Raw genomic sequence first — 13631 nt, 5'->3', positions numbered from 1 at the left:
AATCCTTAATTAGGATGCTGCTGTATTGAAGTGTTTTGTCTGAAGGTTCCTATTCAGGGTAGAACCGTGTAATCTTTAGTGCAAGTCCGTGGAGAGAAGAGTAAGAACATAAAGGTAATGCATGTTTTTTAGTCTATGACTTGGTAATGTTGGCTACATACCTCTGGCATGGAACTGACTTCGTGCACTTGTCCAATAAGTTTACAGTAGGACTGAAAAAGCAACAGCAGCTGGAAGTGGAGTTTATATAATCTCTGACACAGTTCCAATTGCTAGGGAAAGAGTTACAGAAGAACTAATTAATAAAGATGCGTAAGTTATGATAGCTTTTAATAACCAGTAAAATGCATTTGAGATAGTTTAGTTCTTCAAAAAATGTTATTTTACCAAAGTATGACCACATACTATTTCAGAAATCAAGTAATGTTCATTTAAGTCATGTAAGACATGGAAAATCAAAATGACAGTAGCTAGCTCTCAAGTAGCATGTCAGCACCAATCTCAAAGCAGTTTGTTTGGGTTAGCTTCACTGACACCACTGCAGCTGGAAAGCAGAGGCAGGATATGGGAGAAACGACTTGGGACTTACACAACATAAAACTCTTCAAAATATCAGCGTTGGCCAAAGACCATATCTGAGAGGACAGAAATCCTAGAGAAGCAAAGAAGTATTTGTCCACAGGGGCCAAAGCTCTGGCCTGCTTCTCTGAGAGGAGAGGTAGAAGCAAATAAATGCAGCCCACAATGGGGCAGATGAAATGCCAACTCTGCAGCTTCAACTTCAGCTCATGGATTTTCCAGCACCTTAATGAAACCATACAGCAGATGGACAGAATTTAATGTGTAAGAAGATGTCTAGATTGTATAATTTTGCATCCCAGATAAGCACACACTCTTCTGTGAAGTTTAACTTGTTTCTTCCAGAGCACTGTGCAGCACCACACAAAAAGTGTCGGTCACATCGAAGTAACAAGGAATGGAAAGACAGCAAACCAACATGCTGGTGCTGCTGGTATCTCTGCGTGTCACCAGCAGGGGGATCTTGCAGTTCCACAGATGGATCACAGTTGGGAGGGGAGGAATACTTCATCTTCAGCAAATTACAGAAGTGAAAATTCTGTACGTGCATGTCTGACACTTATTTTTTATTTACAGGAAAGACTGCCAGACTTCAAACCACATTTAATTTGTCATCTCCAGAATGACCACGCACAGGCTCAGTGATATTTCCACTGACTTGGGAGGAACCAGAGCAGAGCTTCATGCCAAATATTGCAGGAAGGAAGATTCTAATTAATGCCTTTGCTTCCTAAATGCACTCCATGTGCTTGGCTGCCAGCATGTACTTCAGCTGCTTGCTCAATTGAGGTCAGTGCAAATGTCAGCACAAATACTAAGAAAAGGTACTTTTAAAACATCATAAGCATTAAATTTGTCAATTTACATATGTTCAATATGTGAGTGTCATGGTTTTAACCAATACGATAAAATGAGAACCACATCCAGTTCTAAAAGTTTGTTTACAAGCCCAAGAGCTGAGGTCAGAAGAGCAGTTCTATGGGAAATCTCAGCTTTGTTCATCAGGTAAGGGCAGGCACCAACTCCTAGCTATAGTCAACCAAGGGCTCTACCAGAATTGGGCAGAGCTGGTATCCCTGGGGCCCCTAAGAGCAGGGGGGGAGCAGCAGGTGGTGGGGGTCAATCCAGCCCTGCACATCCATGGTGGGGCAAAGGAAAGGAACAGCTGTAAGACCTGCTTGGACAGAAGTGAATTATGGGTACAGTATGGACAAAACCTATTGTGGACAAAATAATGATGAGGTAGAGCATGAGAGATGCTGTCTATCAATTAAACTTTCTCAGTGACCATTCTCTGTAACTGAGGCCACACAGCACCGCCAAACTTGCATCTACGTTCCAAACTTGCATCTCCCACAAGGAAGACCGACTTTTCAGATACAGCGTCCTAGAAAAATTCTGGCTTCTCCTCAGACACAGTCGGGCATGGAAGCCAGGGAAGGTGCCAGTAGTGCACCAGAAACACCAGCCTGTGAGGCACACTTGCTCCCTGGTCCTGGTTCAGTAGAAGGGACACAGCAGGTTCTCCAGAAGGGATCAAATACACTCTCGTAACACTAAGATTAGTAACATTAAGATTAATGTGGCAGGTAAACACAAATAATCTTCAGGTTGTCAGGGAGGTAAAAATTAACTCAAAACCAGAACATGGCATAATATATTTAAAAAAAGAAGTCTAGAAGGCTTGGCATGTAATACACTATTCTGTATTGCTTAGGCACAATTAGGACTAAGGTTGAATTGAAGGCTCAGATTTGACTCATTCAGTATTTAATTATCATACCAAGCAAATCCATTTTTTTCCTCCTGACCTAAGAGCATTCATCAACACATAAGCAAAACCAATTTTAAACAACTGTCGACTATAATTTATAGTTTTTCACAAACAAAAAATTGAAAATTACAAATTGAAAATAATTTTAAAGAATTGATCTTCTACTCCAGCATATGATAACCATTTGAAGACTCAATTTTCAGAACGTTATGTCAATGACAATTTTAAATAGCACATGAAAGTGTCAGAATTTCAGCACAGTATTTTTAGATTTCACAAAACACATCTTGGTAAATGATTTTAGTCACTGCATGTAGAACCATATATTTCACAAGAAAATTATAACGAAAAAGGAAAACATGCTTAGGAGTAAAACAGTAAAATTGGGGTGTATTAGTCCATCTACAGATGGACAAAGAATATGAAAGAACTTTAACTTACTGCAAGAGATTCCATTTGCTACACAGCAAGCATGGCACAGGAGAAAAGGAAAGGAAAGAAAGTATAGTGTCAGTGTAATGCATGCAATAGGAAGCACAGCCCATCTATAACAACATAACTTGTCAGCAGTATTAGCAATGCTTGCCTCAACTTGGTAAGTGGTTGGAAATGTTACATACGACATGCAGAGCACTCAATAAAATCAAGCTCTGAATTCTAATTGTAAATTACAGTCTAAATATCCTCCTTGATTACACCTTCATATTTATTAGTTTTGATTTCTCTCTCTCAGAAGCACAGGAGCTTACAGGGAATCTGGGTTAGGAAATTCTAGATAGTACTAATAATACTAATACTTCTATTTAAATTTTCTTTCCTTAATGTTGAAAAGTGCTCATACTGTGAAGTACTCAAATATTATGCAGGGTTTTCAAGCTATTAACAATACTGAATTATTATTTTTTTTAAGAAATATTTTATTATTTAGAAATACATCTATTTTTGAATGTAATGGATCTAAAGAAATTTACAGGATGAGCTGTTGGGTTTATTACTTGGCACACTACAATGGAAACATTTTACAAGTAACTCTAGCTAACGCAATCGTAAGAAAAAAAACAGAAAATGCCAGTTTGGTCTGACTACGTGGCAGGGCCACTTGTTCAGATTTGCATTCCCTCCTCTCACCAGTCACGATTCACTGATTTGTAATTCTGGAGCTATTTAAATGTCAGTGTAATTCTTGTTGCAAAGTAATAAAGACTCTTATTTACACATATTAGCATTTCAAAGATTAAGGACCAGAGTCTCCGAAATAAATTTCTCTTCTCAAAAAAGAAATACTTCGTCTTTTCTCTACCAAGCATTACATTTGCATTTTGTGCATGTTTAATGTAGGTCTCCTTATTTATATTATATTCTTATGACATTTTAGATGAACAGAATATTTATGTCAGTGTTGTAGCTACCAATCCACAATGATGTCTGCCCAGTTAAAGTCTGATGTCAGTACATGTGCACACGACATTAACAAACTTCTGAAATTCTTACTGAAATGATTTACCTTCTCATCAGTACAAAGGCATCAAAAAGAGAAAGGTCAAATAATGCTAACTTTGGATGGCCACACAGAGTACTTCAGCTTGGCTTCTTCCCAATGGGCTTCACAATTAAAAATGTATGAATGGTACTGTACCAAATCTTGCACTAACCTTCAGCAAAACCATGACAAGCTAAGCTTTGCATTTCTGCGATGCTTAATTTTAATCCCTTAATGTTCTTTGACCTACTTTTATTTTTTTCTTTAAGAGTATTAGTATTCTTAAAAAAGCCTTCCTTTATATCCTGGCTTCCATGCAGATCATGAAAATTAAGATTTGTAAAGCTGTGTTTCAGTTAAGAAGAGGACAAGGACAGAGTACCGTGCTGTAGGTGAGCAATTTGTGTTTTTAAAACCATTTGCCTCTCTCTTGGTCTCCTCTGAATCTCAGCATGTCAACAAATTTCACTTGGACTTTTGAAAAATAGTGAATCCATATATAATTCCTTGTTTGCCATGGAATATACTTTCAAGAAGAAGAGGAAAAGCAGAAAATAAGTGAATTCTATGTTTGTTTTTCTCTGCAGAAATTTTTTGTTTCTTTTTTTACTGCTTCCAAAACCAAGAAAACAAAAAAGTATGGAGAAGACAGGGGGCAGGAGGTGGGAACTGGGATTTTGTCTTATATGTAAGCTCCTCCCTCTTCACTGCAAGAAAGTATACAGATCTTTCAAAATCTATACAAAAACTCCCTGAACTCCTCATTAAACTCAACATGGTTCTCCAGTTCCATGATTGTAACTTATCTTCTGTGCTCTTTCAGCACTAAGAATGAAATATTCCTTGGAAGTTGAGAAGATATTATTCTTTTTTCACTAAATGACATTTCTTTTAGTCTCCAGTATCATGGATCTGGGCAGAATGGTCCTAGCTTCTACTTTTCTCCTCAGTTTCTAGTTTAATGACTATGGCAAGGGAACTGTGACAGACAATACCCAATTAATGGTTTTGGCAGCTGTGTCCCTCTACTTTCCCTCATAAGGCCTCATCTGCAGTACCGTGTCCAGCACAAGAACATGGAATGGGTACAGAGAAGGGCCACAAAGATGATGAAAGGGCTGGAGCACCTCTCCTATCAAAAGAAGAAGCAGGAGTTGGGCTTATTCAGCCTGGAGAAGAGAAGGCTCTGGGGAGACCTCACTGCAGCTTAAAGGGACCTTACAATCAGGAGAGAAACCAATATTTCACACAATCTGATAGTAATAGGAGAAGAGGGAATGGCTTTAAACTATTAGAGGGAAGATTTTGTTTAGATGCTAGGAGAAAATCCTTCACTATGAGGATGGTAATGCACTGAAACAGGTTGCCAGAGAAGTAGCGGATGCCCTGTCCCTGGAGGGGTTCAAGGCCAGGTTGGATGGGATCCTGGGCAGCCTGATCTAGTAGGAGGTGTCCCTACACATGGGAGGAGGTGGAACTGAATGGTTTTTAAGGTCTCTTCCAGTCCAAGGCATTCTAACACTCTATGATATTATGACTATGAAAATATCAAATATTTCGTGTCATTGGATCAGTTCGTGCAGCTAGTAAATCTTACAACTAAGAAGAACTCTCAACTTCCACACAAACAGGAACACTTTGATTTACTACAGGAAGAGTTACTTTTCTGTACAGTTCTGAGCAGAACAGATGATAGCAAAATACTAACCTTTAGATCACTCTTCCTTTCTTTTTTCAAGGAATCATTTTTACATACTATAAAGAGGAAGGAACTACACAGTTACTTCTTAAGACATTAAAACTTTGATGGCAATATAGCCTTCAGTCATTTAATGACACAGGAGTGCCCCATCATAACAAAACAGTTGCTGTGTGTGACAGTTTTTAATTGCAAGTGGAGGTATTGAGGTATTCTATGTGATTTGGTATCGAAGCAGACAGAAACTTTTCCCAACAACATGGGAAAGTTGATGTATATATAAACGTATACATATCAGAGAGAAAAAGAGAGAGATATATGCTGCATTCTTTAATATCCATTGTATTTGAAGGACAGAAATTGTTCTGTCTGGAGAAAGCACAGCTGTGGTCCTCTAGAAAAGCTGCCCGCAAGAGCCACACTGAGCTTACTGTCAGTTCCAGATCTGTCCAACAGATAGTAGAAAGAAATCAATATTTCTAATCTAATGTCCAAACAAACTTCTACTTTAATAATGAGATTCACTCTGCCTTTAGGTGTACTGTGACTCAGTTTAACTCCACACTGCTACAGTGTCAAGAGGTAAATCTTCAGTCTTGTTGGTGGCCCACAGTCACTGAACCTTCAGCCACAGGAACAGGCACATTCTCAACGTTTCCAGCAAAATGTTAAGGGGTGGAGTATGTTTTAAATATCATTAACAGCTTGTGTTTGCACAGCCCATGCTCATTAGATTGTGATCTTTTGAATGAGCAAGTTTTAAGGAAAGTGTATACTGACTTTGGACTTGCAGAGTGAGCTGAATGTCTCATTAGGAGACAAATACTTCTTTAACTAGCTATTAATAATAAACTAGAAAAATAGAAGCTTTCATGCATCTCTTTTCAAAAATAAAAGTAAAAATCTAACAAACCAAAACCGACCAAAATGCAGTCTTTGGCTAGATAAAAAAAAAATTAAAAAAATCCCCATTTGTTAGGGTGCATGAATGTACCAGTAGATTTACTCATCTGTTACACATGGACAGACAGCATAACACTATGTGCAGTTAATCTGTCAATAAATCAACTCCTCTGTCCTTAAGACTCTGCAGTATCAAGTGACTGAACATAGCATCATAGCTTACAGATCAGAGACACGTACCAACCATGCAATCTGTTGGTAGGGCTGGAAAGGCATTCTGGGACATTTAGCTGTTACCCAATTTGCTAGCTCTAGCAGCTGGCCTTGACAACTTCTATTTCAAGATTCCTTAATGGCAGAATAAACAATTTTTGCCTTTGCTGTTTTCAGCAACAGTAACAATGGTCAACAAATCATGTGCAATTATTTTGAACTAAGATCTGATTAGGGAAACCAGTGCCAAGGGAACTGTGCACACAGGCAAGCATAACCCATTTAAAGCATTTGTGACGTAACCCTGATGGCAACACTGAATCTGGTCTTAATGTCTGTCTTGTCTGCAGGTTGGATTGTCCTCGCCTCAAGCTTTTCACAAAGCAGGGGGTTCCGAGAATCCCAGATTTCTGTATTCCACAGAAAAAGGTATTGCTTTTTCTTCTTTGCAATTATTTCTGAATCTTATCTGAAGTGGCCTGTTTTCATGTTTAGCTAGGCAATTTTTTATATCAGAAGTTTAAAGCAGGATTTTAGGCCCAGTCAAACTATCCATAAGTCTTAAAATTTTAGACAGGTTTATTAATGGCTAGCAACTTTAAGACAAACGTGTTCTTTCCTACAATTGGTAGATTCTTAGGCCTTCCAGGCTAACGGAGAACAGGAAAGGAAAGGCATGAAAAAAAACAAAAAAACCTGTCAACGTAAGGATCACTTATCCTGTTTGCTTTCTAATGACACTTTTCCAGCTCCCTTGGATTCTTTCTCCCATTACTCTTTTGATGAATAAACAGAATGGATTATTATATACGAGAAGGTTCCTTAGGGAAGAGCTGTTTTCAATTGACAGGTGAGTTGAGAAGGGGAAGAAAGGAATATATTGATCAAAGACCTACCATCCTGTCAACTTCCAAGGAATATTGTATTTTGGACTGAAAGAACATTGCTGGGATAGATCAAGGATTCTTGCAAGAGTGAAAAAACCTTTTTTTCAGTCTGTTTGATAAGTAAGAATACTGTCTCTGGTTTCACATTTAAACATGACAAAAAATATCTAATTAAAAAAAATCACACAAATGGAGCATATTTATTAACTTTTAGAAGCATTCAGGTCATTTATACCTGAACTTAGTTCATAGTTTATTCCTTCTCCACAGCATTCTCTCTGGTGTACTTTTTCAAAACAGAAAGAAAGTAGATATCAGCAAGATGTCTGATCCTCCATCCCATTTTTGGGTTACCAAAATAGGTAAGAGGAGTATAAGTAAGCTGTACACAGCAACATACACAACACCTTATACCTGAAGCCACTGTTCAGGGTATTGTGCACCACTGGGCAGAGAACATCCACACACTATGCCTCTCTATGTATATCTCCCTCTCTCAATCTACTTGGCAGGAGAGGTAGTAGCACAGATTCCAGGTCCCTCTTCTGCAGACATGAGAATAGCTCACTTGTGACATCCCGACACACCATAACAAATTACAGAAGAGACAGCATCTTACTTAAATGCACAGGAAAGTGTGTGCAACGTTTGCTGGTGCCATTGCCAGATGGGGGAAGACTGAACAGTTTTCCCACCACCTGTGATTATAGCCAGAGGATTTATTAGCAAATTATATTTGCTAATAAAGTCAAGGAAGCCAAAATGCAGGGGTGGCAAGGATTTGCAATTATTGAGCAATGGCACAAAATCAAACCAAACCAAAAAAGCAAACAGCTGAGATCAAACTGGAAGATCAATACATAGAGATTGAATGAGAGGGTAAAATAAAAATAGAATAAAATGAATTGGGGGAGTAGAGAAACAAATCAAAATCAACATGACCATAAAATAAAGTATTTCCAAAACAAAACATAACAAAAAAGTTAAAACAGCTAAGTTCTGAAAATGTCATTATAAATTTTTATAAGGTATAATACATGCAAATAGGAGATATTTTGCTGCTTCTTGACTTTGGCTAATTCTCTTCATCCTCCTCCTTCTTCAATCTCCTCATTCCTTTTCCTCCAAAAAGGGGGAAAAAAAAAGCCCACAAAATAACAGTTCCCAACTCATTCTACATCACAAAAATATCACCTGCTTCTTGTAAGTGGTGTATCAGATCTCAGGCGTGCCACTGGATCACACTGACTTCTGAAAAGACTGATTTCTAAACTAGAATTAATATTCTAAATGTACATATGGATATACATATGCCCACACTTGTGTCTGAAACCTGCATCTAGAAATGATCAAAGAGCTATTTTGCCATTGCTATAAATACTTTCCTAAAGCATAAATAATCTCACTGGTCATTTACAGCCATTATTTAATAACTGCTAATTTAAGTGGATTTCAACCAGATAAGTCTTTCTGTTTTGCAGGCTGATTCTGTAACAGCTGTAGATAAAATGGGAGTAATGTGGAAGCACAGTACATCAGGATTGATTTCCGGACTGTGCTGTGGGAAAATGAATTCTGATGCAGTATCTCTCTGAAAAAGGGGACTGCACACACAACCCAGGCAGGGTTAACTCTGCTTCCTTGTCTAGAGTAGGAAGGCATAAGTGTCACCTCTGAAAACTTGTCATTTCCTTTGGCCAGGACTGAGGCAACAACAATTCCTCCGAGTCTTGAGTGTGGAAACTGGATTATGCCAAAGCCCATCAGAGAGGGAAGGAGGAAGTACACCGTGACCTTGCGGATCCAAGAACAAGATATATCACATGTCACTTTAGAGGAGTGAAATAATCCTTCTCACTCATTACCTTCTCTTCTGAGTCTCCTGGTTGGCAGGTAATAACTCCATCTCGTGAGCCCCCAGCAAACGTTGCCTTGCAGTTTGCAAGCCACTGTTTTCAGAAAGAAATTAAAAGAAGATATGAATAAGGCCCTTAGCTTGATTTGCATGTAACAGTATTTTAGTTACAAAGCATAGCACATAAACAAATTTTGCAATTATGATTTTTATTCACACAGACTATTTCCTTTGACTACAATTTAAACAACTGCAGTTTTGATTTCTGTTAGTAGTATTAATATTTAAATTGTGTAAAACAAGAAAAAGGAAGAATTATTTACTAACTAGGAGAAAGGAAAGATCAGGATTGTTGATCACGTTGATGTTACTAAACTTAAAGGATTTAATAAATTTTAAGTTCTGGTTCAAATGTTCAGGAAGAAACATGAAATGAATCCAGTATCTGAAATAGGCTTTCTTATTAAATGTTAAACTATTTGACACTATCTGCAGTCTCCTGACATAGTTTCAGAATTCACATACAAAAACAAGAACGTAGCACAATCCAGCATACCGAGAGAGTTGCTTCTTTTCGGTTGTTGTATGTATCCAAGTATTCCTGCAGTTCTAGGACACTGAACTTCAGTTTTTCAAGAAGGCCACAAGACAGAAGCTGAAGAAATAAAATAAAGAAGGCTAGTAAATGTCATTATAAAGGCATAAAAAATACTAGCAGAATAGGAAATACAGTAGAGAAAATATCTTGTGAAGTAATACTGAGGTTTCTAGACACCAATACTGAAAAATGCTTGATTTTATGTTTATGAAAAAAATACATAAATAGAAGAGTATACTGAGAGCCTGCTGGCAACAGGTGCACCTGTGATAATTTACACTTGAAGTTGTGAAAAGAATATACTCACTGTTTCTGCATCTACAAAAAGGGTAGGACATTCTGAGCATGATGTTAACATCTGAGAAGACCTCACAAACTTGGAGCCTATTCCTCGCAAATTGTCTCCCAAGTAGCTAGCTGCATCACAGGTTAGGAAGCAGAATCTTTTCTGAATATTCTGTAAAGCAAAACACAGTTTGTCACATTCTTTAGACAAGTACAAGCTACTTTCCTTTATAAACAAAACTGCATGCTTTTTTTTTAAATGCGTGTGTCACACAATAATGTGGAACAGAGGCCATCTTCCTGTGCACAAACTCATTGTTTGCTCACACGGAACAATTATTGTGCTGCAGAGGGTGTACAGCTGTGCAGCTGTGAAACTAGCTGCAGAGTTAGTAATGACCTATTGATGAACATGATTCATCTATATGTGGCCTCTTACCCACATGCATTTCATTTTCTTCTCTGCACAGGGTTAACAGTTGATCAGCACATTACTTTTTCTGCCCACTCCGGGCATTGTTTTGTTAGTATTCTGTGTCAAGTGGTTGACCAGACAATGTAATGGACATCCTAACACCAAACAGCAGCATGGAAAATCAGAAAAGAACTTCTGCTTTCCCCTGGGGGAAAAGCTTTCTTACTAAAAGTTTGCTGCTTTTTGGGAGGGCTCCAAAAATACTGCATTGCATCCGGGAATTATTCTTCTCAGGAGATGTCTTTTTATTTTTTGACATTTTGAGTCCTTAAACAGTCTGTTCCTCCAGAACCATTCAGACCATTCTAATTCTGACACTTTCTTTTCAGCAGCTAATATATTGAGTAACAAAGAAAAATATTTTAGTCTCACAGGACATGAACTAATTGTATTGATAAATATAGAACAGATTTCATTGCTAATGTGTATTTCACCAAGGGCAACTGCTCAGCTGGTGAGAATAAGTTAAAAATGCTTTTTAAAATAAAACTATGGAACATTTTTATATTTTTCCCCATATAACTGTAGGCACTTCCGTTGAGGAATGCAAATTAGGACCTGTGTTACTCTAAGCATTCCTCACTGGAGAAAAGCACTTCCTAAACAGCTATTTTGATGACAGACAAATGAATGGCCTTTAGTCTTTCTGTTCTGGGTCTAGATGCGAAGCATCTAAAATCAAGCAAGCTCAGTTCAGAATTCATGGATAACAGGTACAATTGGAATGGCTGACTTTTAAAAAATCCATAATAACTATCACATTGCAGGTAGGGTATGCACAATAAATTATTTATAAAATGGTTAAGGAAAAACTTTATCTACAGTGCAACTTAGAACTTCTCCCTAAAGCATCTGAACCAGTCCTGTTCACAGTCAAGATCTGGTGTTTGTTTTTCTAGCATCTTCAATACAGCAACAAAAATCAATATGTGTCACACAGCTCAGATTCTCTGCTTCACTTGAGTCAGTAGTTGAGACAAGGGGCATTTATTAACTACCACAAAAACAGGTAAATAATTATTTTTATGAGCAACTATCAAATCATTTAAATCGTAGTGCATGGTGACAGCTGTGTGTTTACTACTTAGGTATTTTCTGAGAAGAAAGATTAAGTCCAGCTGTTAATAAAACCTACTGACATTTCTTCTGCCGAAGGAAAGAGATCTAGATTTGATGTTAACCAACAGAGGTGAGCTAGCTGAGAACACGGAAATGGAAGGAAATTTAATAAGCAGTATCATGGAGCAGAGTCCTGGAGCTACTGACTGGAAGGAGGAGAACATCTAGTGGGACATGAAAACACATCTGGTGAGATGTGAAAGCTCCAACATAAAATCTTCCACAGCTCCTGTTTAAATGCCACAACCCCTTCCTGGGGAGGAGTAACTATCCTTAGATCCTGAGACAGTGAAGGAGACAGAACACAGAGATAATACAAATCACTTATGTGCTTTCAGAAACAAAGCCCAAGGGAAAGAACTACATGGGGAACAGGACATAATAAAGAGTTGCCCATTCCTTTACTCATAAAAAGAGGCCAGAAGGTCATTCCATAGCACTGAAAGACAAAATAATTTGAGATATTCACATGGCTAACTCACAAATACTTCACTCAAGCAAATATCCATGCTACAAAGAACATAATGCAAAACTATGTTCAGTTACTAACTTAGGCACCAAAAATAGCATGACATTGTCATAATCAGAGTGGGAGAAGCCGAACAAACTAGCAAGAGAAAGAATGTATTACAAGAAGGTATATTACAGATAATTAAGAGAAAGGCCAAGGAATGGCTGCTAACAGAAGTTCCTGAAAAGACTGATGATTTTAATGCCCTTTTTTGCCTTACCACTACCAGAAAGAACATATGCATACAGATAAAACAGAGCATCAACAAGACATCTGAAAAACATTGAAGTAACAACAGATATTTTTATATCACTGCAGATTAGGGAAATTCATGCTATGAAAATAATAATACTGGGTAAAGAATTCTAGGAGCCATAACAATTACTTTCAGAACTCACAGAATACAGGATATTACAAAAAACATGAGGAAAGTGTTTATTTAAAAAAAAAAAAAAAAAGCAGAGGAATCAATCACTAAGTTCAGGGAAATGTAGGAACATGTAAGAGATGAATAATAGGCTGTACAACTTTGTTGAGAACAAATCATACCAGGCAATTTAACTTCCACAAAAGCCTTAAAAATTCTATTAGGAGAAACAATTGATATGTTCTATACTACTGTATTTACTGTCTTAGAAATTAGGCAGAACAAACAGGTCTATAGGTAACGAGGTATGTAAAAACATACTCGTTAAGTTAATTATCAACAGTTCACTTTCCAATTCAAAAGATAAATTGAGTAGGATTCCACTGGGAACCGTCTCAGGCACAAACAAAATCATTAATGAAAACAATGAATAATGGAACATGCAACACATTTGTTAAATGCAGAGATGGTTGGGCTGCAGGGGCTGCAAGCAATTTGGGAGCTAGGATTATAATTGACACTGATCTTGGCAGACTGGAGAAATGGTGCAGGGAAAAGAAAGAAGGACAAGGTTGTACAACTGCATAGAAACAGTTGCAGTGCATTCAGGATGAAGAGAAGGCAGGAGGGCAAAAATTCATAGAAAAAGATCTGCATATTAGATTGGATTGCAAGCAAAAATGAATTAACTGTATCCTACAGTAAAGCAATTATCAGAGAGATAAAAGATTTTACACAGGAGTGGCTCCTACAGAACATCAAATCCAATTCTAGTTAGTGCTGGTAAGAACCTAGGCTGAAATAAAGAACCTGCTCTTCCTTTTCAAGGAATATATACACTTACTGAAGAAAGCCCAAAGCAACAGCTAGAAGTTTAGAAAATCTG

General features: G+C 37.6%; 1 protein-coding gene across 1 annotated transcript in view; it reads right to left on the bottom strand.

Moving 5' to 3' along the window:
• The window catches only part of FRY (FRY microtubule binding protein), a 159165-nt gene that overhangs the window by 3186 nt on the left and 142348 nt on the right, over positions 1-13631 (bottom strand). Inside the window, exons 56-59 of the mRNA XM_065730251.1 lie at positions 10296-10445; positions 9947-10045; positions 9401-9484; positions 162-272 (exon numbers count right to left, since the gene is read on the bottom strand). Of these exons, the coding sequence (XP_065586323.1) occupies positions 162-272; positions 9401-9484; positions 9947-10045; positions 10296-10445 (444 nt within the window). The remainder of the gene's footprint in view (positions 1-161; positions 273-9400; positions 9485-9946; positions 10046-10295; positions 10446-13631) is intronic.

The sequence above is a fragment of the Cyrtonyx montezumae genome, unplaced genomic scaffold, assembly GCF_038088225.1.
Source record: "Cyrtonyx montezumae isolate F1298 unplaced genomic scaffold, pur_monq_1.0 scaffold_12, whole genome shotgun sequence".
In the NCBI taxonomy this organism is placed as follows: Eukaryota; Metazoa; Chordata; class Aves; order Galliformes; family Odontophoridae; genus Cyrtonyx; species Cyrtonyx montezumae.
The sequence above is the reverse complement of the archived record's forward strand: the minus strand, read 5'-3'. Positions and strand labels throughout refer to the sequence as shown.